Raw genomic sequence first — 24,352 nt, forward strand, 5'->3', positions numbered from 1 at the left:
ATTTTAAACAATTATCACATTTGTGTTGTTTTATCCCAGTATGCAAATTTTTATGTTTATCGAGGTTAGATTTTTAAGTAAATGATTTTAGACAAATTTCACACTTGTAATTTTTCGCACGGTGTTTATTTTTGTGTGACCAGTTATCATACCACCAATTTTTAATTTTTGGGTGTGACCAGTTTTCTCATGGCCGATTTTAGGTGTGACCAGTTTTCTCGTGACCGGCTTTAGGGTGTGACCAGTTTTCTCGTGACTGATTTTAGGGAGTGAGCAGTTTTAGGGTGTGACCAGTTTTCTCGTGACCAGTTTTAGTGTGACGGGTGATCACGAGTGACCGATCTAGAGAGACCGGTTCATATTTGAAAATCACATTAGTAGTCCATTTACCGTAAATTATAAAATACGCCGAGAATATGCCCGTTAAAACATCTGTCATTACCTACTCTTAACAGCTGTTTATATTTTTGACGTTTACATATCCAAGCATCCCACATGACATAATAAAAAATAAAAACAATAAACTGATCAACACCTTTTCACTCAACCACAACCGACTTAATAGTCTTTCCGAAAAATCAAAAATAAACCACAATTAATCGCCATAACCTAAAAATGCCGGTCCACCAAGAAACCGACCCTGAACAACAGCATTTTCCCACACAGAATATCATAGTAATCCAACCAGGCTCACTCCACATCCGTATCGGCAGAGCATCAGACCTGGTCCCTGTCAAATCCTTACACTGTGTGGCCCGCAAGAGGAATCCCGGAGGACTATACCACAGAGACCCGTTCATACCACCTGCACTGTGCAAGACCAAAGAGTGCATCGATGAACTAGAACAATGCCGCTTGCAAGTCTCCCACACTCTCCAAACCTGCGTACAATCGAACGGAACACGCAGATACGCCACACCCCCTCAACAGATAGCAGCTTTCAATCGGAGATCAGTCCCGGAGAAAGTCAGCGACGCTTCAGAATGGCCGAGCATCGAAGAAGACATCGTAGTAGGCGATAGAGTACTAGAATTAAATCCAGACCTGCCTTATAACATACACTTCCCATATAAAAGAGGAGATTTCAATCTGCACCCCGGAATCGGAGGATCCCTAACTTCCATCTTAACAGACATAGCCGATATATGGAAGTGGGTTATACAATATAAGTTAGGTATACAATTGTCCGAGCTTGAAAAGTATCGGTGTGTACTCTTAGTTCCGGATATATATAACAGGAGTCATTTGAAACATTTAGTATCGCTTTCACTAAACGAACTAAGATTCGGACATTGCTTTTTGGTTCAGGAGAGTGTCGGAGCTACGTTCGGTGCCGGAGTCGGCTATGCTTGCGTGGTCGACATTGGAGATCAAAAGACGGCCGTGTCGTGTATCGAAGACGGTATGTCTCACAAGACGACTCGTCTACGGATGGATTATGGAGCCGGAGACGCTTGCCAGACCCTATCCTGGCTTTTAAAGAAAAGCTCATTCCCGTACGCACACTGGAACGAAGAGTCTCCGCAAGACGTGATGCTCATGCGAAGCTTGTTCCAAGACTTCTGCCATGTCAACGTAGACATATGCGGGCCTCAAGAGAAGATCTTCGTCGTAAACAAACCGGGGCGTGATTCAGAAAAGATAACACTACAAGTCGGAGACGAGTGTTTGATTGCACCATTGGCTCTTTTCACGACTGATTTGCTACTCCTCACCGGCCCGAAGAACACACGAACTCAAATGATCCAAGGGAGCGACTATGAAGATCCGTTCGATGCTGAATACCTCCGAGAGACTGGACGGAAGAGGGAAAACGTAGACACGGGAGGGCCGTCTGATGCCGTCGCCGGAACTGAAGGTGCAACGGGTGAGAGCCAACAATCGGTGAATCCCGATGAAGATATAGTCGTCGATGCGTTGGATCAAACCGGTGGAGAAGGACTACTACTAGCTCCAGGTCAGGTTTTAGGAATCGACGTGGCTATTTTGCAAAGTATTGAGCGGTGTCCGAACGACGAGCTCAAGAAAAAGATGTACAATTGTATATTGATAGTCGGCGGAGGTGTAAAACTGCAGGGTTTGGCGAAATGGTTGCAGAATAAGTTGTCGTTGCAGATTCCATACATGTACAAGACGGAGCAGTTGGATATAGTAGTGTCGCCGAAGGATACGGATCCCTCTACGACTGCTTGGAAAGGCGCCGCTATCATGTCTTGTTTGGAGTCGGCCAACGAGCTGTGGGTGAATCGCGCCGAGTGGCAAAAGTTCGGAGTCAAGATCTTGAGAGAAAGGAGTCCTTTTATTTGGTGATTTTTGTATATGATTTTATAATAAAATGATTCAATACATTGAGTTTCATTGTTTTTTTTTTAATACTTTCACACATATAAATAAATATGTAATATTAAAATGTAATGCTAATAGTATAGTATTCGGATGTCGCAAAAATACCCAAGAGTACATGAAAGGTTAGATAAAATTTCCATAAAGGTGGGATTGGTTTTCACGTACTTTTATGCAATTTCTGACAGTTTATATGTATATAATACATAATAGATCTATGTATAATAATATAATTAAATCAGATTTAAAGCTCCAATATATTGATTTTTAATTACATACTTGAAATATTGCATGTTTTCTTATGCAATGAATTTACAAGGAGGCCTGTTAAAGATGTAACTTCGTCACAAAGGCCCAAATTCTTAAAAACATTTGTATACTGTTTATAAAATATATGTATGTATATTGTACATAATTATAAAGCTAAACATTCGTTATTTTATGTTCTAATTATGATCTCGTTTAGTATACATAATATATTCACAAAAGTGGTTCTTAAATAATTTTAATAGCATAATAATTTCGATTGCTGTAATTGTCGATATAGTTATTGGCCACATTAGTTAGTAATGAATAGGAGCGTCATTGAAAGCACAAGAATACTTGAATCAAAGTGGCCAAGAACTATAACATTTACATATGTACGTAACAGTTTTACCAATTGATTTTTTGATAGACAGATAACAGAACACTTTCCAAATATTAAAAACGTAATTTCTTTAATTCAAAAGGGTGAAAATCTTTTCAGCAAGTTGAAGTAGCAAATTAAAAGTACAAAGATTTTTTAGACTGGCAATCAAACGGCGGACCTTCATAAAAATCTTAAATGTAATTCTACTTTGCAATCGCTTCGATCCACGCTTTAGACTTTCACCTTTTGAGCGCATTACCATAATTAGGGATTGCAATATACCGTCAATTTTCATTTACCAGTAAACAATAATTAATTTCTCCCATTAAGGTCTGTTCATACCTAGTCAGCACGTACCGACTTCAGCAGGTATCCGGCTTTACGAAAAGTATTCTTTGGTACATTTTGTATGGGTATATTCATACCAACCGTCACGTTTACGCCACAGCAGGCTTACAGCAGTACCCGACATTTCCTGTTCATACCTTACAGCAATATCCGTCAACGTATCGCATCCGTTTTTTTGGCCATTGTGGAAATATACACGCGAATTACGTGCCATGAGTCTGCCGCTTTGCTGTTTTGGACCAATTATCGATAGTGACAGCTGTTCAATCTTTCGACATGGTTTTGGCGCAAATATTTAAAAAAAAATATATTTTTTTTACGGAAATATTTAAAAAAATTTTGTCCATCATCCACAAGCTCCTTATACAGTGTCCAAAACTCTCCTTCGGTTTTTCTATTTTTTAACATGGGATGCACATCAAAACGCCTCCGTGCTTTTTTATTGCCTTCTTGAGCTTCTTCTTCCAACAACAACGCGATTATACATAATTTTTCGTTCGATAAACGCTGAAACATTTTTGCTGACTTGAATTCTGACACGTAGCTACGAATGCACGTGTATGCATTAATATTGTAAGTACTCGACAATACGACGTAAGCAATATTGCGCCGTATCGTCATGGCCTGTAATGTATAAGTAAGCCGATTTTGCCTTGCACTTGGCCAAAGTGCTGTGAACGTGACGTGACCGCGACGTGTAGGTAGATATGAATAGAAATGTAATAAAATTACATATTTGAAACGGAGTCGTGCAGTGCTGTTAAATATTAACAGACCTTTGCCAGTAAATGAAAAAATTTAATGGATTAGATAACTGAATGTGGTTACTTTTTCTAAAAACGCTAACCTAGATTAGACCGTATATAATTAAAAATAAATCTCAGGTGAATAACATCATATAAATATATAGAGTCCATTCGTAATAATGAATAATCATAATTGAAAACAGTCTGATTGCATTTATTACGACTTGGTTGGTCTGTGTTGCCACTCTTCAGCATGCATCAGGGATGCTACAAAAGAACTGTCAAACTAACAGAAACCTCACTAATCGCTAAAACTTAATACAATAAGTTAAATATTACCACGTTACCACTGTACATAACTTGCATACTATTAATTCCGCTCAAAATTTCAGTAATTTTGGACATTTAATACTGAAAATAAACAAATTCCAGGCTACCCAATCCACAATATGAAATTTTATCGATTTACCGGTAATACAATCCCTAATCTATAACCTAACTGCCTATATAATAATTAATTTCCATGCAAAAGCTATGTTAATCGACAAAAAATAAACGTATATAAATATGTTAGGGCGCGTATTACAAAATTCGACTTAAAACAATAGAGATTCAATATTTGTATAATAAAATAAATAATAGGCAAAAGATTACTATCAAAACAGAGAGAGTGAGAACAATTCAACGAAAGCGTACGCTAAACATCACATTCCTTTAACAAATCATCAAATAAGGCGTGCGATGACAAAATTGCTAGATTTAAACAAATCTAATTCGATACTTTATATACATATACATCGGTGTAAATCGTCAATGCAATATCACAGATATCAAGCAACGAGAAACGTTCGGCAAACTGAAAAAAAAAAAAAAATAACTCACCGAAAATCCCTCGTCCACGTCATTACTATTGTCCATTACATTTTATATTATATAAGAAAGTATAGTAGTATAAAAATACAATCCTTAGATAAGTACAACAATAGATTCTGAAAATAATGCACTGAAATTCTCGACCTTTTCAAATTTACTAACTTACATGTTAATATATTGAGCTAATATACATAATACTTACACGTAAACGTTTCGTTTGGCCTCTGAATAAACTAAATAATTACTTATATAATACTGATATTCACGACGGATCGTAGTCACTTGAGAATAGAATATAACGAAATATGCGACGATCTCGAGAGCATTTTCTATCGTAATGTATCAGCTAAAGCCTACACCTACGTACAAAATGAAAAGCCCTAGAGTGTATAGATCTACCGTTAAATCTAGAAAGATTCCCTCAACGTAGCAGTCAATAGTTATGTCAGTTGAATTTGAGCTACTTTTTCATCTATTAACCCTTTGCCCGCGGCAATAAATATAGCGAACAAGCCCTGTACGCGGCACCTTTTTCGCGAATTTGGCAATCGAGTTTTCGACCTTAAATACAGATTTTAATATTTGCTCAAGTAACCAGAAATGTTGATTAACACATTAAGTATTATTTTAAACAATAAAATACATAATATATCTGGTAGTTTTGGCTTAATTGTCAAATAATCATTCTTCATACAATTGAGACGTATCGTCGCCATTGTTCAACAGACGTGACGTCACATAAACGAGGTTTCAGTATGGTTCCACAAAACCACTAATTTTGACTGGTATATATTCATTTTAAGCAAATTGAATACATGGCTTTCAACTCTCAGTAATATATTCAACCAATTTTGAACCTTAAAACAGTTGAAATAAGCGCATATAAAGCTCAAAATCCCGTGCAAAGTTCAGAAATTCTATGGAAGACAGCCGCACTACAGACTTGTCGCGCAAAGCTTCCATAGAAGACGGCCGCGGGCAAACGGTTAAAAGATTGTAAGTAATATATTTAGTAGTGTAGATTATAGATCTATTAATACAAAACTGATGTATCTTTCACCACTTTTGAATAGAACCTGTACTTTATGCATCTCCGCACGTCATTATATACTATATTCGGTATATTATATACAAATATTAATATTGGCAGATCTATATATATATATATATATATATATATATATATATATATATATATATATATATATATATATATATATATATATATATATATATATATATATATATATATATATATATATATATATATATATATATATATATATATATATATATATATATATATATATATATATATATATATATATATATATATATATATATATATATATATATATATATATATATATATATATATATATATATATATATATATATATATATATATATATATATATATATATATATATATATATATATATATATATATATATATATATATATATATATATATATATATATATATATATATATATATATATATATATATATATATATATATATATATATATATATATATATATATATATATATATATATATATATATATATATATATATATATATATATATATATATATATATATATATATATATATATATATATATATATATATATATATATATATATATATATATATATATATATATATATATATATATATATATATATATATATATATATATATATATATATATATATATATATATATATATATATATATATATATATATATATATATATATATATATATATATATATATATATATATATATATATATATATATATATATATATATATATATATATATATATATATATATATATATATATATATATATATATATATATATATATATATATATATATTATATATATATATATATATATATATATATATATATATATATATATATATATATATATATATATATATATATATATATATATATATATATATATATATATATATATATATATATATATATATATATATATATATATATATATATATATATATATATATATATATATATATATATATATATATATATATATATATATATATATATATATATATATATATATATATATATATATATATATATATATATATATATATATATATATATATATATATATATATATATATATATATATATATATATATATATATATATATATATATATATATATATATATATATATATATATATATATATATATATATATATATATATATATATATATATATATATGGCTAAAGGCTTTGAAGCTCTAACATCATACAGGCAAGTTGGTATCGCTAGTCGGCGAATTAGTGCAATCGTGTATTCGTGTGATTCCGTTGTGCTTTGTGATGACGCCCATCTTTGGATGCAGGCATTGGTAGTATAGAATCATGCAGACTATGCCGAGCAGGTACGGAGCGACGGTCACGCCTATGATCGGATTGAAGAACGACGAGTTCCTGATGGTGGTGTTGGCGCAGACGATCCACAGTATCGTGCACACGACGTCCTCCAAGAAGCACACTGAATAGTATAAGGCGTATCGGTATCGGGTCCGACCCTCGACGGGCATTATGTACGTGAAAATGTAGACGAAGCCCATGATCAGCGAGAACATTACGCCGCAGAGTATGTCCGAACAGAACGGAGACCGCTCGAAGAATTGCAGCCAGGCGGCCATGGCCAGAGCGTGGATTCCGCAAGCGAGGACTGCCCAGTACGGAAACAGGTAGGCTACGACCGCTATGGACATAATCCTCGACACTAAAAATAAGATTACATTAAATGACGATTCGATTGACGATCGTTTCAAATGTGTGTCGGTGGTGTATTACCGGTGACCAAGAAGTGCCAAAGCAGTTGCATGATACTCCCAGCCCAAGATATGTTATCTTTATCCTCTTGGGCGAATCTGACGGCTCGTTGGTACGCCGCCAGACACCAACCCATGCTGATCACCGACGAGACCACCGATAGCGTCTGATGTACTAAAATAACAATAATTTTAAAACAATTCGATCGGTTTAAATACGTGTGCTTTTTAATTGTTAATACTTTTGAACTCTTCTCGTCCTTCTATCATCAGCGAAAGTTGAAGAACTTGCTGTGGGGCCGCTTCTAAGAAGCATTCGAAAGCTCGGAGTAGTGCAGCGTCGCTATCTTCACGGAGCATGAGACAATACCATTTCCTTTGAGCCACTACGTCGCCTTCTTTTTCAGCTTTACGAGATTTCAAAGCGTATCTGAAGATTAAAAAGAATACATATAAATCATTCAGAAGTGGAAAAGGCGAAAGATTAAAATAAGATGAAGATTCTGATCTTTCTGGCAGTACTTGAACATGTAATTTCATACTATTTAGGGGCAAGGAAAGATCAAAAGAAAAATATATATGTAGATGAAAAACATTTATGATGCCCATAAGTATGTAATGTATGAATGAATTGTAAAAAGTAAATTGTACAAGCTGCATTTGGATGTAGTTAATTTTTTTTTATTTAGTCTTATTGTAATGGTCGTTAATTTTTCTATAGATGCAGTTGACAGGGGTTTTCAATATAAAATATTGTTACGTACACCGCCGAGTAAGTGCAATCGGATTAGGCCGAGTAGCATCCCAGAGACTGTGTGACCGTTATAATTGGTTTCAAGGATTATCTCCAGACTAAGTGCAAGTAGGCTAAACAATGGCCACCGAATTGGCCGCTATTGGTCCCTTCTCAGAAGTGATCGATAGCGTGAGACTGAGTGTCGTAGGAATACATATCCGGGTACATGTCTTAACAATGGTTACACGACAATTGGTGCACTGACAAAATGTACCCGCGACAAAATGTTCACGCGACAAAATGTTCAAAAGTCCTAAATTTTCATATTTTAATGGAAAAAGTTACTTTTTATTGTATTATTTATTTATTTATTTATTTTAAACAGACCATTGTGGCATAACAGGAATTCCTAAAGCGCCACAATGGTCAAAAAATATAACACAAAAAAGAAAAAAAACAAAATAACAATTAAACACAAACATAAATACATCCATACATACATAAAAAATAGCATTTAATAATAACAGATAAAGTAAAAATATCAAATAAAATATAGCATAAGGAATGCCTTGCACCTACAGCCAGTTTCAATAAATATGTAAGAAACAACTACAAATACAAAACATCCCTGTAAGGCCCAAATGGAAGAGAGTTAATCAAAATTTCACTCATAAATCACAATCAATCATGAAAACAATGATGAGCGCAGACTACCAGATAAATGGGTTAGAGTAATTTCCGACAATTTACGCTCACTAAGGTGGAAAATATCACATTCAGTCTCGGCAGCAACGATTTCATTAAGAAGTCGGATAGCTCTTGGAATAGGAGCCATTCGAAAAAGGACTGTGCGGGCAGGAGGTACAGCCAGCAAATGATGATGTCTACCACGCACATAGTGATTAGGGACATAAAGCCCCAACTGCTCCAGCAACAACGGGCATGACGTATTACCACGTAAGAGCAGGAGAACGAAACGAATTAATGAGAAGTTTCTCCGAAGTTCAAGGGAATTATACCCAAGCATGCCCAAAAGGAAAGGAGTGGGGTAGAGATATGGGTAATACCCATATTCTTTCCTATATAGGAAACGAAGAAATGCTTTTTGCACTTTCTCAATCATCAGAGAGTAATTTGCTTCATGCGGATTCCACACAATCGCATTATACTCTAGCTTACTTCTCACAAGCGAATTGAAAAGCAAGCGAGAAGACAAAGGATTGGAGAATAATCTTGCATATCTCAAAACAAATCCAAGTCGACGAAAGGAAACGTCAGCGACTTTTTTGATATGGTTGTGAAAGGTGAGCTGAGGATCAAAAGTGATACCCAAATCGACAATAGATTCCACACGCTTCAACAAGACGGATCTAATGGAATATCCGTGACAATAGAGTGAATGTGCACGTCCATAGCTCATAATTGCACATTTGTTTAAATTAAGTTCAAGGCCTAAACTAGAACTGAACTCCAAGACAGCGTTAATATCAGCTTGAAGGAGAGAGGCTTGCCTCTCATCCTTGACAGCAAAAAATAATTTAACGTCGTCAGCAAACAAGAGACATGATGCATTACATAAAACTCTAGGGAGGTTATTAATAAGAATTGTAAATAGTAATGGGCCTAAAGTGGACCCCTGAGTAACACCAGATCGAGTAAAAAATGAAGGAGATTCATAAAGACCATATCTAACAAATTGCTTCCTATCACTAAGATAAGAAGCAAAGAGTTTAAGAAGACGCGTTGAAAAACCCACTTCAGCTAACCTGATCAAAAGAGCGTCATTATTGACTTGATCAAAGGCTTTACGAAAGTCAAAGTAGGCTACATCAACTTGCTGACCAACGTCAACTTTAGACATGATCAAATGTGTGAAGCAGGCGAGATTAGTGGTAGTGGAACGACAGGGTGTAAAACCATGTTGCTCATCACACAATAATCTTTTAAACTGCGCAAGAATCAAACGGTGAAGGATGATGTCAAAAATTTTGGGAATAGCCGAGATAATAGCAATAGGTCTATAATTTTCAACCTCATTTTTAGAGCCACTCTTATGAATAGGAATGACTCTAGATAATTTCCATTTTTCAGGATAATTACCAGAAGCAAGAATAAGGTTAAAAATAAACTGAAGAGGCTCTAAAAGCGAATTACAGCATACCTTTAATACGTCAGGGGGCACACCGTCAGGCCCAACAGACCCCTTCAGCTTCATAATAGCCATCCTAACATCTCCCAGCGATACCCGCGGAATGTCTATACCGACACCCTCAGTACCAATTTGTGAAGCCAAACTAGCATTAAGGGATGGTTTTCTCTGGTCAAAGACAGAGCTAAAAAATGAAGCAAAAGCATTGGCGATCTCAGGACCGTCAAAACTTTTATTACCAAATGAGAATGAATGCTCAAGACCATGTGAAATATGCTTACTCTTAATAAATCTGAAAAAGTGGTTAGGATTAACCGCAATAGCACTCTCCATCTCATTAAGATAGACAGTATATCGCTCACTCACACCACGTTTCACGATCTTCCTAAGAGTCCGGAATTTCTCATAGTCACAAAATGATTGGCTACGTTTCCATCTTCTATGAGACAACCATTTTGCACGAACATCAGCTATAAGTTTGCACCCAAACCACGGCGGAAATACCCGCCGATGTTGTTCCGAATTAGGATAACTGATGAACCGAGGAACATGACTGTCAAAAATATTATAAAGTGTATAATACAAATATTCAACAGCATCACCAGTATTCATGAGGTACATTTGGCGCCAGTCAATTGAACGAACCTCATTATAAACCAATTCAGAATCAACACGAGCAAAATTCCATCGCAGTGAGGAAACCCCAACCGATGAACTAGCTGAAGCAGCTCTCACAGAAGAAATAAACAAAAGCTCAATATGTAATGCATCATGATATAGGTCCTCAGGGATGATCGCAGTTCCTTTTGGGCATTGGATCATCGTTGCTGACACATTACATTCATTCACTAACATAATATCAAGCATACTTGGATTAATGGGTGAACCAATCTGTATTATGTCGCAATAGGAAATCACAAAATTAAATTTATTGCGGACATGAATATTAGCACTAGGTAGATTAAAATCACCCATTATTAACAACATATCACGTTCATTCATAAAATCACGCACATTCATCATATTCACAAACAATAACTCGTATACGTCCTCTTTCGCAGCAGGCGGAATGTAAACCACACATATAAACATTCTCAAAAATATAAAATCAACTCTCACCCATAAGTCCTCACCAGATAGAGTTTCAAAATTTGTCATCCGGACTGACCGAAACCAATCACGACAAGCAAATAATACACCACCACCACGTCGATCAACTCTATCGCGACGATGCACCCTCCAGGAAGAATCAAAAAGTTCAGCATCAAAAAATGATGAAGTCAACCATGTTTCCGTTAGTGCTACCATATCATCACAAATAGTAGAAACGGCTGAATTAAACGCAGCCAGCTTTGTCCTGAGACCTCGTACATTTTGGTAATAAATTACCAATTTTCGGTTTCCCAGTTATTATATATATCTATCGATGTACATATATGATACTTTTTATCGTGTAGATCGCGGATGTCATTAAATTAGTATAAATTACAGGTGTTCTCAACCGTATCCAAAATATTCTTATTTAAATTGAAAAATTACATTTTAAGCGAATGTCATTGAATATCATTTTAAGATGTCATTGAATTAGTTTAAATGTTAGAGGTTCTTAACCGTATCCAATATTTACTTATTTAAATTGAAAAAAAAACTTTTTAAGCGTTTGAACTGTAGATAAAAAGTTACTTTTTAAATTAAAATAGGAAAATTTAGGACTTTTGAACATTTTGTCGCTTGAACGTTATTTCCGTGGACATTTTGTCGCGTGAACATTTTGTCACGGGTACATTTTGTCAGTGCACAATTGTCGGGTACATTTTGTCGTTGAACCTTTTGGACTTGAACCAATTGTCGCGTCCCCCTAAACAATAGGGAAGTAACTGGACGTCAAAGATGCCCTGAGCGACCTATCTGTTATAAGGCGGTACTTAGGCGATATCAAGACATTCTGGACGGAGCACTGCCAGTGTGTGCATCTCCTTAATCACCAATAAATGCTGTGACACGACTTTGGCCTTTTACTTGGGTCCTCCACCCACCCCTACGCAACAATATAATACGTATTTTAGTCAAATAAATCATAATAAATAAACAAGTACTATGTATTGTAATAAAATAAATCAATAGCATCAGTCGTCAGTCCGTAATAAACATTATTTCCCTTTTTTTAATTAGTCGGTTCCTTTATTATTATTTTGAAATAAAATGAACATCCTTACTGGCAGCTAAATAATGTATTGCTTAGAGAAAAAAGTGTTAAGTTAACCCTTTGAATGCTGACCAACGCTGATCGGCGTTTTGCCAACAAGTCCATGGGCCTGAAAAATGAAAATAGGCGTTGTATTTTGAGCATGTACAAAGTAGACAAGAATACTACCCGCTAAGCCTTTCCGGGTAGCATTGAAAAAAAAAAATGCATTGTACATGGGTCGTGTGATCCGTGTCATTCATTTGTCAACGTTTACTAAAATTGTTTTACTCTGAATTTATAACCATAGCAGAATTTCCCGATGGAAATCCCTTACTACTGCGTATTTTAGATTGTGGCTTGGCATTTAGATTGCGAGCATTACATTTTAACAACAATGAACTAGTTTTGGAAAAATATATTCATTAATAGACTTTTTTTGTTTATTTTACATTGTTGCAAGATATATTAGAGAGTCTAAACACACCTTTACAAAACTCGAAATCCTCGGCGGTAGTTATCTACGGTTTGTTTGAATTGGCTATAATTTTTATATCTGCTTTCTATTGGATTTATAAATAATTCTAGTTGGAAATTTTCAGCGTGGCGGGCCTTCGTCAGAAAAGACTCAAAGGGTTAACAGTAATTGCATACAAAAATAGTCTTAATGAATGGGCATAGCAGGTACTAAAGTTGCAGCTATTTCTTTTCAAAAGATGCTAGAATAACAATTAGTTTCTTGGCTGGCATTCATCTTCCATTAGTAGAAAAAAAAAAAGCGTTGACGCCCGAAAACAGCCTACAAGATGGGACAAGAGTGTAAAACTGCATTATTGATTACCTTAAAGCGTCGATGTAGCGTAATATAGGTGCCATTTGGAAGAGAAGAACGAAGACGCGTAAAATCATTTGTTTGGTCATTTTCTTTGACAGCGAGTCTAATTTTTCTTTGTCTTGAGCGTACCTAGAAAATAAAAATACAAATGTATTCCGATACAGATCCATATATAGATTGCTGCATAAAATTCATCAACAATACATTAAAAACATTTGAATATTGCTCAATGTATTTGCACAAACGAAAACAAATTCAACAACATTCATATCAGGACAATGACGAATACATGAATGAATTTCAGCACTAAAACGTGACACATAGCATCGTGTGATTATAGTTAGAATGTCAAGCAAAACGCACACTGGTTATGTTAGCAATTTAATACACATCGAAGTTTACCGAAGCATTGTGCAAGGTGGGATCATTCTAACTGAAAATGGCGTACGACGATTCTCGTCAATTCTGAAACGGAACACATCATAAATAAGAGTCGAAGATTGCTCGGGAGCGACCTTTAAGCATAATGGAATTAGGATGATGAATGTGTGTTACATCTTTATAGAGACCGCCGTGTTGATGAAGGCCGGAAGGAGTAGGAAGGCTAGCGTCCACCAGAAGGCCGGCATGTGGTGGTTGGCTCGGTAGCGCAGGGCAATGTTCAGGTCTGCCGCCACGTCCACCAGGTGGCCCAGGATGGACACGCAGAAGCCAGCCACGTCCCATCTCGTCACGTGAAGACCCGCTGCAGCGCGGTCCGGTTGGTCTGCACTGTTCTCCTCCAGCTGCTGGGGCTGGAGCTGGAGCTGGTGCTGGTGCAGCAGGTGATGGTGAGTTCGCCACCCGGCAAGCAGCTGGCGCGCCGCCATCCGCCGAGGCGCTCCGCCCCCGATTCAAATATCACAACACAGTTTGACACATCGAAGACAGCTGCATGTCGCGGCCGAAGTGCGGTTTTATCACAGCCATTGATTAATGCGCGTCAGATGCGGAAAATTCTTATTTTTAACGCTGATTTCAATTTATTTGTATTTACATCTTAGTTCGTTTATGTTAAAATCAATTTTCGACGAAAACTGCGTATTTTTAGAATCTATTTTTTTTTTCATTTTAGCTTAATGTATCTTATTTATTTGTGTTGGACATACTTTTCAATACAATTTAATGAAATACATTAAATGTATAGCTAATATATATTATATAAAATGACAACTATTAGGAAAGAGTAACATGAGAATAAACATAAATTGTAAATTCCAAAAAATTGCGCAAATGTGAATTTTTAGCATCTATTACAAAATGCTAAAAAGACGGGTCCTTAGTTCCTTGAGGTGGGAAATGGACTACTAATCATATGTGAACCAGTCATACGACAACCGGTCGCTCTAGATCGGTCACACGTGATCACCCGTCACACTAAAACTGGTCACACCCTAAAACTAGTCAGGAGAAAACTGGTCACACCCTAAAATCGGTCACGAGAAAACTGGTTGACCGATTTTAGGGTGTGACGGGTGATCACGTGTGACCGATCTAGAGCGACCGGTTGTCCTGTGACCGGTTCACGTTTGACTAGTAATCACCGAACCCTTGAGGCCCAGATAAATGTTATAATAATAAAAGGGCCCTTACGAATAAATAAATTGTGTCAATATTACGCGGTACGTCTCCATAACTACGCTACAACGCGCGGAATACAATTAGATCCAGAGAAATGTTATAATAATAGAAGAAGCTTTAGGCGTTATATTGTTGTCAAGTGACGATTGCCCACAGACATTCCTAAATAATTTTAGCATCAGTCGTATTTGATGTTTGGTGCTCGACGTATGTCAGATAAAAACTTCTCTGTTTATCTATATTACTCGCAAGATGGGCAAGTGCATCGTTAAAAATTGCACAATGCATTCAAAAACACACAACAAACAACATGGGCCTAAAGCCACTTATATTATTATAACATTTCTCTGTTAGGGCCATTCACTTTAATTTAAAAAATAGTATTGTAATATTACAGAGTAAATTTGACGATTTATGTACATACATATGTATGCACAACACCTTCTTCTTCTTCTAATGCCGAATCCGTATTCAGACGTAGGCGACTACCATGGGCAGACATCGTTTATGGCCCGTGCGAATTCTTCCCTATCATGGGCAAGCCGAAATAGCTTTTCGAGACCGAGTCCCATCCATGATCTGATGTTCCGGAGCCAAGAGAGCTTCTTTCTCCCAAGCCACCGTTTGCCTTCTATTTTCCCTTCTATGATTGTTTGTAGAAGGCAATATTTGGGGCCGCGAATAATGTGGCCAAAGTATTCCATTTTACGGCGCTTCACCGTGTCAAGAAGCTCTCTCTTTTTATGAAGAAGCTGGAGGACTGTTTCGTTTCTTACATGCTCCTTCCACGAGATCTTTAGCATCCTCCGGTAACACCACATTTCAAAGGACTCTATCCTGTTCATGGATGCCACTAACAGTGTCCACGTTTCGCATCCGTACAGCAACACCGACCAAACATAGGAGTGCAGGACTCTTAAACGCAATTTCATAGACAACCTTCGACAACATAAAACATTTGTCATGCTGCCGAAGGCATTTCTTGCTATTTCGATCCTTCTTCTTATCTCCATTTCGGAACTGACTTCCGTATTGATCATTGCTCCTAGGTATTTGTATTGTTCGACCTGTTCAATCATTTGTCCGCGCACACTCAGGTTTAATGGATCCGTCTTTTCTTTACATATTACCATTGATTTTGTCTTGTTGATATTAATAGACAGACCCCATTTTTAACATGAATGATCAATTGCGATCAATAACGATTGTAGGTCTTCGGCACTCTCAGTCAATATTGCCGTATCATCAGCGAAACGGATATTATTTATAATTTCGCCACCTATTTTTACTCCTATTCGACTATCGACTGCCTGGTTGAACACCATTTCCGAATACAGATTGAAGAGCATGGGCGACAATACACATCCCTGCCGTACCCCTCGACTAATTTCTACTTTTTCGGTTTCCAAGTCTTCAACCTTCACGACAGCAGATTGGTTCCAATACAGGTTCTTCAAAAGAGCGATATCCTTTGCATCTATACCGGTTTGGTTTAGTGCATGGATTGATTTATCATGTTCCACTCTATCAAATGCTTTTTCAAAGTCGATGAAACAGACGTATATCCTCTTTTTGAAATCCCTACACTTTTGTAGGAGTACGTTCATGCAGTGTTAACGCTTCCCTTGTTCCCAATCCTCCAAAATCCAAATTGCAAATCGCTTATCATACTTTCGCACTTACGCCTTATTCTCTCTTGGATGATTTTGAGAAGTATTTTAAGGGTGTGGCTCATTAAACTTATCAATCTATAGTCATTGCAGCCGGTTGGCTTATTTTTTTTTGGTAAGGGAATAAACGTTGACTGCAACCATTCTTGAGGGATTTTACCAGTTTCATATATTTGATTGAAAAGTTTCGTCAGTATTCGAATGCCTTCTTCATCCAATAATTTTAATAATTCTACAGGAATAGAATCCTTTCTTGGAGCTTTTTTATTTTTGGCCTTTTTGATTGCATTTTCAATCTCAGATTGTAATATACTCAGACTTGATGTTTGAAATCCTTCCCTTATTTCTGGTTCAGTAAGTTGTGTTTGAAATTTTTCTTCTATATATTCCTTCCAAATATTGCATTTTTCAGCCGTATTGCTTGCAAATTTTCCATCTTTGTTTTTCAAATAGATTGATTTGTTGTTGTTTTTATTAATGACACCACTAACACTCTTTATGCACAACACCAATCGACAGTAAATGAATACAATTGTAGTCTATTGTATTCATTTACTGTCAATTGGTGTTGTACATAAATCCATAAATCGTCAACTATCGCAGCGACTTTTCAAGAGGTGGATAGAAATATAAAATTATATTAAGAGGGCTGTATACCCGAAACCTTAATTTTGTTGCCGTTCCTTTCTTTGATATATATTTTGAGTGACTGTATATATTAAGTGAATGCGATAATATATATTGAGTGAATGCGACAGTTGCGCTTCGATCAGATAATACCTATTTTAAATAGACAAAATCAAGGTTTCATATTCTCCAGTTTTCTTCTCCGAAACTGGACCAATTTAAAAAAAAAAATCATCATCGGTATAAGAAAGATGTTTTCTATGTTCGTGTGCTCGTATTTTTTTAAAAATCAACCGTTAAATAAGCACGCTGGACTATTTTCTTGGGTGTAAAAAAGAGGCGATTTTATAGATGTTTGGCGGCTTCTAGCTCCTATAAAAAATAACGAATCAAAAAAAATAAAACCACAGAAACATGCCTATGGTGGATATCCATAGCATATTAAAAAATCATTTCTCTAGTGCCACAATTGAGGAAGGGAGATTTGTAATACGTTTGTATGGACAAGGCGCTGGTGTCCAGCCCTCTTAAGCCCTTAAATTTCAAATGAATTAATGAACATATAAAGGAAGTAGTACACGTTATAATACAATTGCAATAAAAAAATCACAAGGTGTCAAGAAATATTTATTCATAAAAGAAATATAATTATATATATATAATATATATATGTTTAATTACAACCAAATTTCATGCACCATCTTTGGATGAATGATTGGAATACAATATGGATTATAATTTGATATAATACAATTGACCTAAGCGTGTTTCAATCAGGTATAAGTGTAGTTAGAAACCCACATCAGTCGATTACTCAATTTTTTCTCGTGACGATACAAATTCTACCAACGGATATATACGGGGATAATTTCATATGGAATGAATCGTGAATGAAAAAAAAAACAAACAAACATATAATTAAACTATATAATAATCTTTGAATAAATACAGCCGAGTTCGTCAAGTCGGTTCATGGGGGATGTTTGCAATTCGAATTACAACAACAAAAAAGTCAAAAATAATAGATATTAGTACATTGAATTGTTCAAAAAAAGAAATATACAAAAATATGAATAATATCAATTAATAGTATTATAAAATAACAACAGTTTCATTTTCAAAAATGAAGAGAATGTTCAAATACACAATAAAGAAATGCTCGATTAGCTAATAATAGCATCGGCCGATTTCGCACGCGTTGCATTCGCTGAAACTGTATACTGTGCAAATATTCGTTGCAACTGTACCGAGCGAATTCGCAAGGCGGGCAAAGACCGGCCGTCTGCTTTCGTTTTGCCTGTTTATGCATATTAAGTTTTAACTTAGCTCAGATAAGTTAATATAAATAACTAGTATGTAACAATATATTATTTATATATATAAATGTTTAAACATCTAAATTAAATTGTAATCAAAAATTGACAATAAGAACATTATTTCATCAATATATAACAAACATTACAGCTAAAACATGATTAGTGAAACATATATCTTGAGTGTGAATCAGTCTTACATTTTCAAGTAAAGCAGTGGTTTCCGAAGATTACAAATGTCATTAGATTTCAAAAGAAGTGGTTTATTTGTGGAATTTTTTTCTTATTATTTCCTATTTTAATATACAGAGTCGTTTGCGTGTCTCCGAATGAGACGTGCACAATGTCATGGGACTCGTACGCAAAAATGTACAACGAAAAAAAATTAAAACGAACAAAAAACAAAAAGAAAATCTCTTAAGTGAGGTCCGATCAAAGACGTATACAAAAATATCAGGTTTCCAACATTATCATTGAATATCTTAGTGTTTTGTACGCAAAGATCACTGAAATTACGCTAATTTGTATATATGTATATATATTTATATATAAACGCTAACAACTCGGCCTGACAATCGTAATCGTTCCGTAGAAACGAAAGCATAACCTTTTTATTTGGCATTGAAATTGAGGCAGCGAATTAACTATTTTTATTATATCTCTAGTTACAAATATCTGAACCGTCTCGTCGACGATTGTTATTGAAATTAAGTAATGTTCATGTCGAGCGACGACAAATCATACTTACAAATGTAATTAAAGCTTAAATGCTTCATTATTTTTTTTTTTATTAATTTTATTTTATTAAGTATAATTCTTTATAAATTTCCAATATGAAATTAAAAGTGGAAAAATCTAAACCAAAAAATAAGCTTCGTAGCAAAATACGAATACAAATTATACAACAAAAAAATTTTTTTACAATATATGGAACAATCTTTAATTGTTTTGACTACAATTGAAATACAAAAAAAATAATAATAATAACATCAATAACAGAAATGTTTCAAATTGCAAAAAAAAATATAAAATACTGATCAACTGTTTTCATTCAACGCAGACAGACTATTGCATATATATTTTTCCAATAATACTACATACATATTATATTACAACGTCCCTTTTCTCATTACACAAACTAAAATCAAACGCACATGTCAGATCATAGAACAACCAGTGTTTGTCCTTCCTCGTTTTAATATCACCGATTACTATTCTTAACAACAACATAATTCCCTACTGTCATAAAATGAAAACACAATTTTATAAAAGTAACAGTATTTATATTTATTGTTTTTTTTTTTATCCTTTTTTTCTTTCTTTCTCCGAAATATAAAAAATGTATAAAAACTTTAAAAATATGTAAACAACAAATAACTTAAATAAAAAAATAATTAATCTGAATAATAACTAATTCATAAAAATAAATATATCAATATTATATCAATCAATTTAAATAAATCTTAATCACGAATGATCCATGGATACTTCTAAAAAGTCACTTGGGTTAATGTAACCGCCCTCGGGTGCCGGCGCTTCATTGCTTTGTTCGTTCTCGGGGGCGCTCTCCGAGTACTTGAGGCCGCGCAGGTTCTGCAGCTTCTCGAACACGTTGTCGGTGAAGACCATCGTCTCGGACTTGGCCTCCTCCAACTCGGAATGCTGTCTCATGTGCTTCTCGAAGCTGGCCGGCTGCGCGTACTTCTTCCGGCATATCTTGCACTCGAGCGGCTTCCGGCCGTCGCCCTTCACGTGCAGCCCCGCGTCAGAGTAACCCTCGGCCTCGGCCTTCAGCTGCGGGAAATAGTTCAGTCTGTAGCTGTCCTGCTCCACGGCACTGGTGTGGTTGCCGGCCGTGCCGTCCAGCATGTGTTTCCGCATATGCTTCTCGAAGCTCGCCTGCTGGATGTAGACTTTGTCGCACATGGTGCACTGGTGCGGTTTGTTCTTGTCATGCTCCTTCATGTGGATCGCCAGGACGGCTTTGCTCGACACCATCACGGGGCACAGCGGGCAGGAAATGTTCTTCATCTCGGTGACGGCTGGAGAGATAGCCGCTTTCACGTTCAACATTTTTTTCACGTGTCGAAGGTCATGAGGTAAATTAATCTGGAAATTAAAATTTAAACATATTACTTCATTATATTATATAATACATAATATATATACATAGTTGGTCTTATATTATTATTTTTTTTTAATTAAATAACATACTAATAATATGTACATATGTAAAAGTCAATACGTACATGTAAATTTAGATACTTATAAAAACACTTTAAAAGTAATAATTTTTTTATTTGAAAACTTGTCTTTGTATTGATTATCAAGTAACGTTATTTTTTAATAATTCAAAACCAAATCAATATTTTTTCACTGAGCAACATAAAAAATTACCTGAGCCAAGACTAATCAATGTTTACTAAGTTTATAACACTGAATACAAATATGACATTGATTTTGCTCTCTTTTATGGGATATAAGCGTTTAAAAATAATTTGTATATAAAATTATTATTTTGAATAAAAATAGCAATAATTTTATTTTACTACCGCCATCTATGTATAAAACTAAAGACTACATAGACGTCACCCAGATTTAAAATTTAAAAACTTCAAACGCGTCTTGAACGATATTTTATCTCTATCGTAATAACGGAGGATCCATTTACTTATATTGATGACCAAAATGAGCAATATGGTATGAAAACGATCGGATAAGAGGCAAATTTTTTCCTGAATTAAGATCGTAAGTGAAACGTAAAAGAGGTGTGTAATAAAAATGCGTAATTTTTGCAGTATTTTGGCTTTTGCAGTCTGTAACTCAAAATGTAGTATCGCTGTGCCAAAAGGGAGTACTGAAATCAATAGACAGATGTTTTTCCTATTGTGTGTGTGGTTTTTTATAGCTTTAAAATATTTATAATTAATAATCTTTACGAATTTTAAAAATAAAAAATATATTTTTTATCAGTGCATTAATTGGGCCAGTTCTATATTTCACTACATTTACAAGGACTGATTTTTTTGTTTCAATATATATTTTTAAAACTATAATCAATAGAAAAAACATTTGACTATTGTTCCCAACTCTCACTTTTGCCACAGCAATGTTAGTTTTTCAGTTAAGGTCTGCAAAAGTCAAATATCTGTTAAAATTGCGCATTATTTAAACGCTCATATCTCATAAGCGAGAAGAAACCAACAAAAATCATTGTCATATTCAAATTTAGCGGGCCAAATTTACTTAAAATTAATAAACCTTCACTCCAGTAAGTAAAAAACGTGATTTTTTGTTACTCAGAGCGACAATATAAGAAGTATCTAACTCATTATATAATAGTACTTCATGATTCCTTTTAAAATATCATATACATGCAAATGTATGTTAATTTTCGTCACCATTACAACGATTTTTTATTAAATGGTATCTTTTTACCACTAGAAGAAATCATATTATTAACTTGATAATAAAACAGACATTAAATACGTACTGGGGAAAAAAAACAGCTATCCCTTGGCCTTCAGAATCGTTAAAAAATGCGAATAGCATGTTTTGCAAAATCGATGATGATATTTACTGTGCATTAACATGATCATAATCATATTCATTATAGTACATATTCTATGCGTATATTATATGTATTGCTTTCAATCAAAAATGGCAAGCGCACCGTATTGCATACATTAATTAAGAGTTTTGCCAAAAGGAACCAAACCATATGAGTAAGTTTTTACACTTGCTATGCTGTGAGTTTTAATACAATACAAAACTAAATCAGCATATTACCATTAGTGTATCATCACTGATAAGCAGTACTATTTGAAATGCCGGTAGGGCTTACTAGCCGGAAAACATGGCGGAGTCTTCATACGCCGCTTCATACACGGTATGATTGACCAAATGTTAATAAAAGGCTACAGTTGTTAGTCAGGGTATAGGGCCGGAATAAAGCTTATCGTCACCTGCAGAGACTTGGGCTCCATAGCGTCGTCCTTCTTAGAGTTGAGGTTCTTTGGTTCTTGCAAGTAGACTTCCACGAATTTGGTAGCGTTGACGGACCCGTCGTATTTCATATCGTTTTCACTTTCACTAGAGTACTCCCCGTAGCTCATGTCGTTCGAATCACTTTCATAGTCCACTTTAACAACTTTCTTTGGCTGGCTCTGTTTTCTTTTGTTGGGTGTGATCGGGGCGATCATCGCGCTGACGGCGGTCTTCTGCATCTGCGCCACGTTCTCGGGCACCTTCTTCGGCAGGTCCTCGAACCGTATGTGCGGGTGGATCCGCGTCAGGTGCAATTCTAAAAAATACTTCAACTTGAACGACTTCTCGCACGCGGGACACTCGAACGGCCGCTCGTTGTTGTGACTCTTCACGTGCATAATGAGATTTCTTTTCATGTTAAATTCCCGGCCGCATATGTCGCACCGGAACGGGCTGCCGCTGGACACGTGCGTGAGGAGATGTGACGCCAGGTTGTTCCTGGTCGGGAAGTTGCGTTGGCAAGTTTCGCACTCATACTGCGCCTCGCCGCTGTGCTTCTTCATGTGGTTGGTTTTGTTGCGTTCGTACGTGAACTTCTTGTCGCAGAAGTCGCAGCCGATCAGCTTCTCGCGCTGACCCTGAAAACGATACGTTGTCCACATGTATTCAAATGCATTAGTTACAGAGTTTACACAAATACGACTGACACATTTTGAAACGCTCTCCCGTCTCTAAGGCTCCATTTACATATATACAGCATGAACAAGTTTTTATCGAGACACAGACAAATATACAGAGATTGAACCGAGAAAAGACTGACAAATTCAAATTAAACATCATCAATTCCGAAATGATTCACAAAATGTATCGACCAATAGTAGATCTTACACTGAGACGTGCGAATTTTTTATATATGCATTACACAGAGTTGACACAAATACGACTGACACATTTTGAAACGGTCTCCCGTCTCTAAGGCTCCATTTACATATATACAGCATGAACAAGTTTTTATCGAGAAACAGATAAATATACAGAGATTGAACCGAGAAAAGACTGACAAATTCAAATTAAACATCATCAATTCCGAAACGATTCACAAAATGTATCGATCAATAGTAGATCTTACATTGAGACGTACGATTTTTTTCTACGTCCATAAGTTTTGAATGAATCTACAAAACAGTGCTTTTTCTCATGATATTTTTCCGACACAATGCTCAGCGCTATCAACATTTTGAACCTTGTTTCCACCTTTCCATTGTGACTGAAAAAAGTAGAACGCGAACAATTAAAACTAAATCAAACCCACAACATCTCTAACCATATTTCTCCTTTCCTCGAACGTCAGGCGGGAGAGCGTTCCGAAGTGGATCAGTCGAGTCGGAGCCACTCCGCATCAAAAGTATAATATATTCTAAGCTGTTTACGAGAAACACTAAAGT

At 35.2% G+C, this 24,352-nt stretch overlaps 4 protein-coding genes across 5 annotated transcripts in view; 1 reads left to right on the forward strand and 3 right to left on the reverse strand.

Annotated features, from left to right (window-relative positions):
• The first annotated feature begins 432 nt into the window (after window positions 1–432).
• On the forward strand, window positions 433–2,437 carry Arp8 (Actin-related protein 8). Its single transcript, XM_077427227.1, has one exon. The coding sequence runs from the start codon at window positions 616–618 to the stop codon at window positions 2,308–2,310; it is 1,695 nt and encodes a 564-aa protein (XP_077283353.1). The 5' UTR covers window positions 433–615; the 3' UTR covers window positions 2,311–2,437.
• Window positions 2,438–7,245: 4,808 nt separating this feature from the next.
• LOC143909232 (XK-related protein 6) lies at window positions 7,246–14,559 on the reverse strand. Its single transcript, XM_077427139.1, has 5 exons — window positions 14,246–14,559; window positions 13,697–13,819; window positions 8,028–8,215; window positions 7,808–7,960; window positions 7,246–7,736 (listed from the first exon to the last, which is right to left on the reverse strand). Exons 1-5 carry the CDS (start codon window positions 14,557–14,559, stop codon window positions 7,246–7,248), a joined length of 1,269 nt encoding a protein of 422 aa, XP_077283265.1.
• A 153-nt stretch (window positions 14,560–14,712) lies between these two features.
• On the reverse strand, window positions 14,713–16,917 carry LOC143909233 (uncharacterized). Its single transcript, XM_077427140.1, has 2 exons — window positions 16,590–16,917; window positions 14,713–14,783 (listed from the first exon to the last, which is right to left on the reverse strand). The coding sequence occupies exons 1-2, from the start codon at window positions 16,915–16,917 to the stop codon at window positions 14,713–14,715; spliced, it is 399 nt and encodes a 132-aa protein (XP_077283266.1).
• Window positions 16,918–19,732: 2,815 nt separating this feature from the next.
• The window catches only part of LOC143909303 (uncharacterized), a 74,144-nt gene continuing 69,524 nt past the window's right edge, over window positions 19,733–24,352 (reverse strand). For both annotated transcript variants that reach the window (XM_077427223.1, XM_077427224.1), the window contains exons 4-5: window positions 22,886–23,545; window positions 19,733–21,029 (exon numbers count right to left, since the gene is read on the reverse strand). In XM_077427223.1, coding sequence (XP_077283349.1) covers window positions 20,388–21,029; window positions 22,886–23,545 — 1,302 coding nt within the window. In that variant the 3' untranslated portion in view covers window positions 19,733–20,387. The remainder of the gene's footprint in view (window positions 21,030–22,885; window positions 23,546–24,352) is intronic.

This window comes from Arctopsyche grandis, chromosome 3, assembly GCF_051622035.1.
Source record: "Arctopsyche grandis isolate Sample6627 chromosome 3, ASM5162203v2, whole genome shotgun sequence".
Lineage (NCBI taxonomy): Eukaryota > Metazoa > Arthropoda > Insecta > Trichoptera > Hydropsychidae > Arctopsyche > Arctopsyche grandis.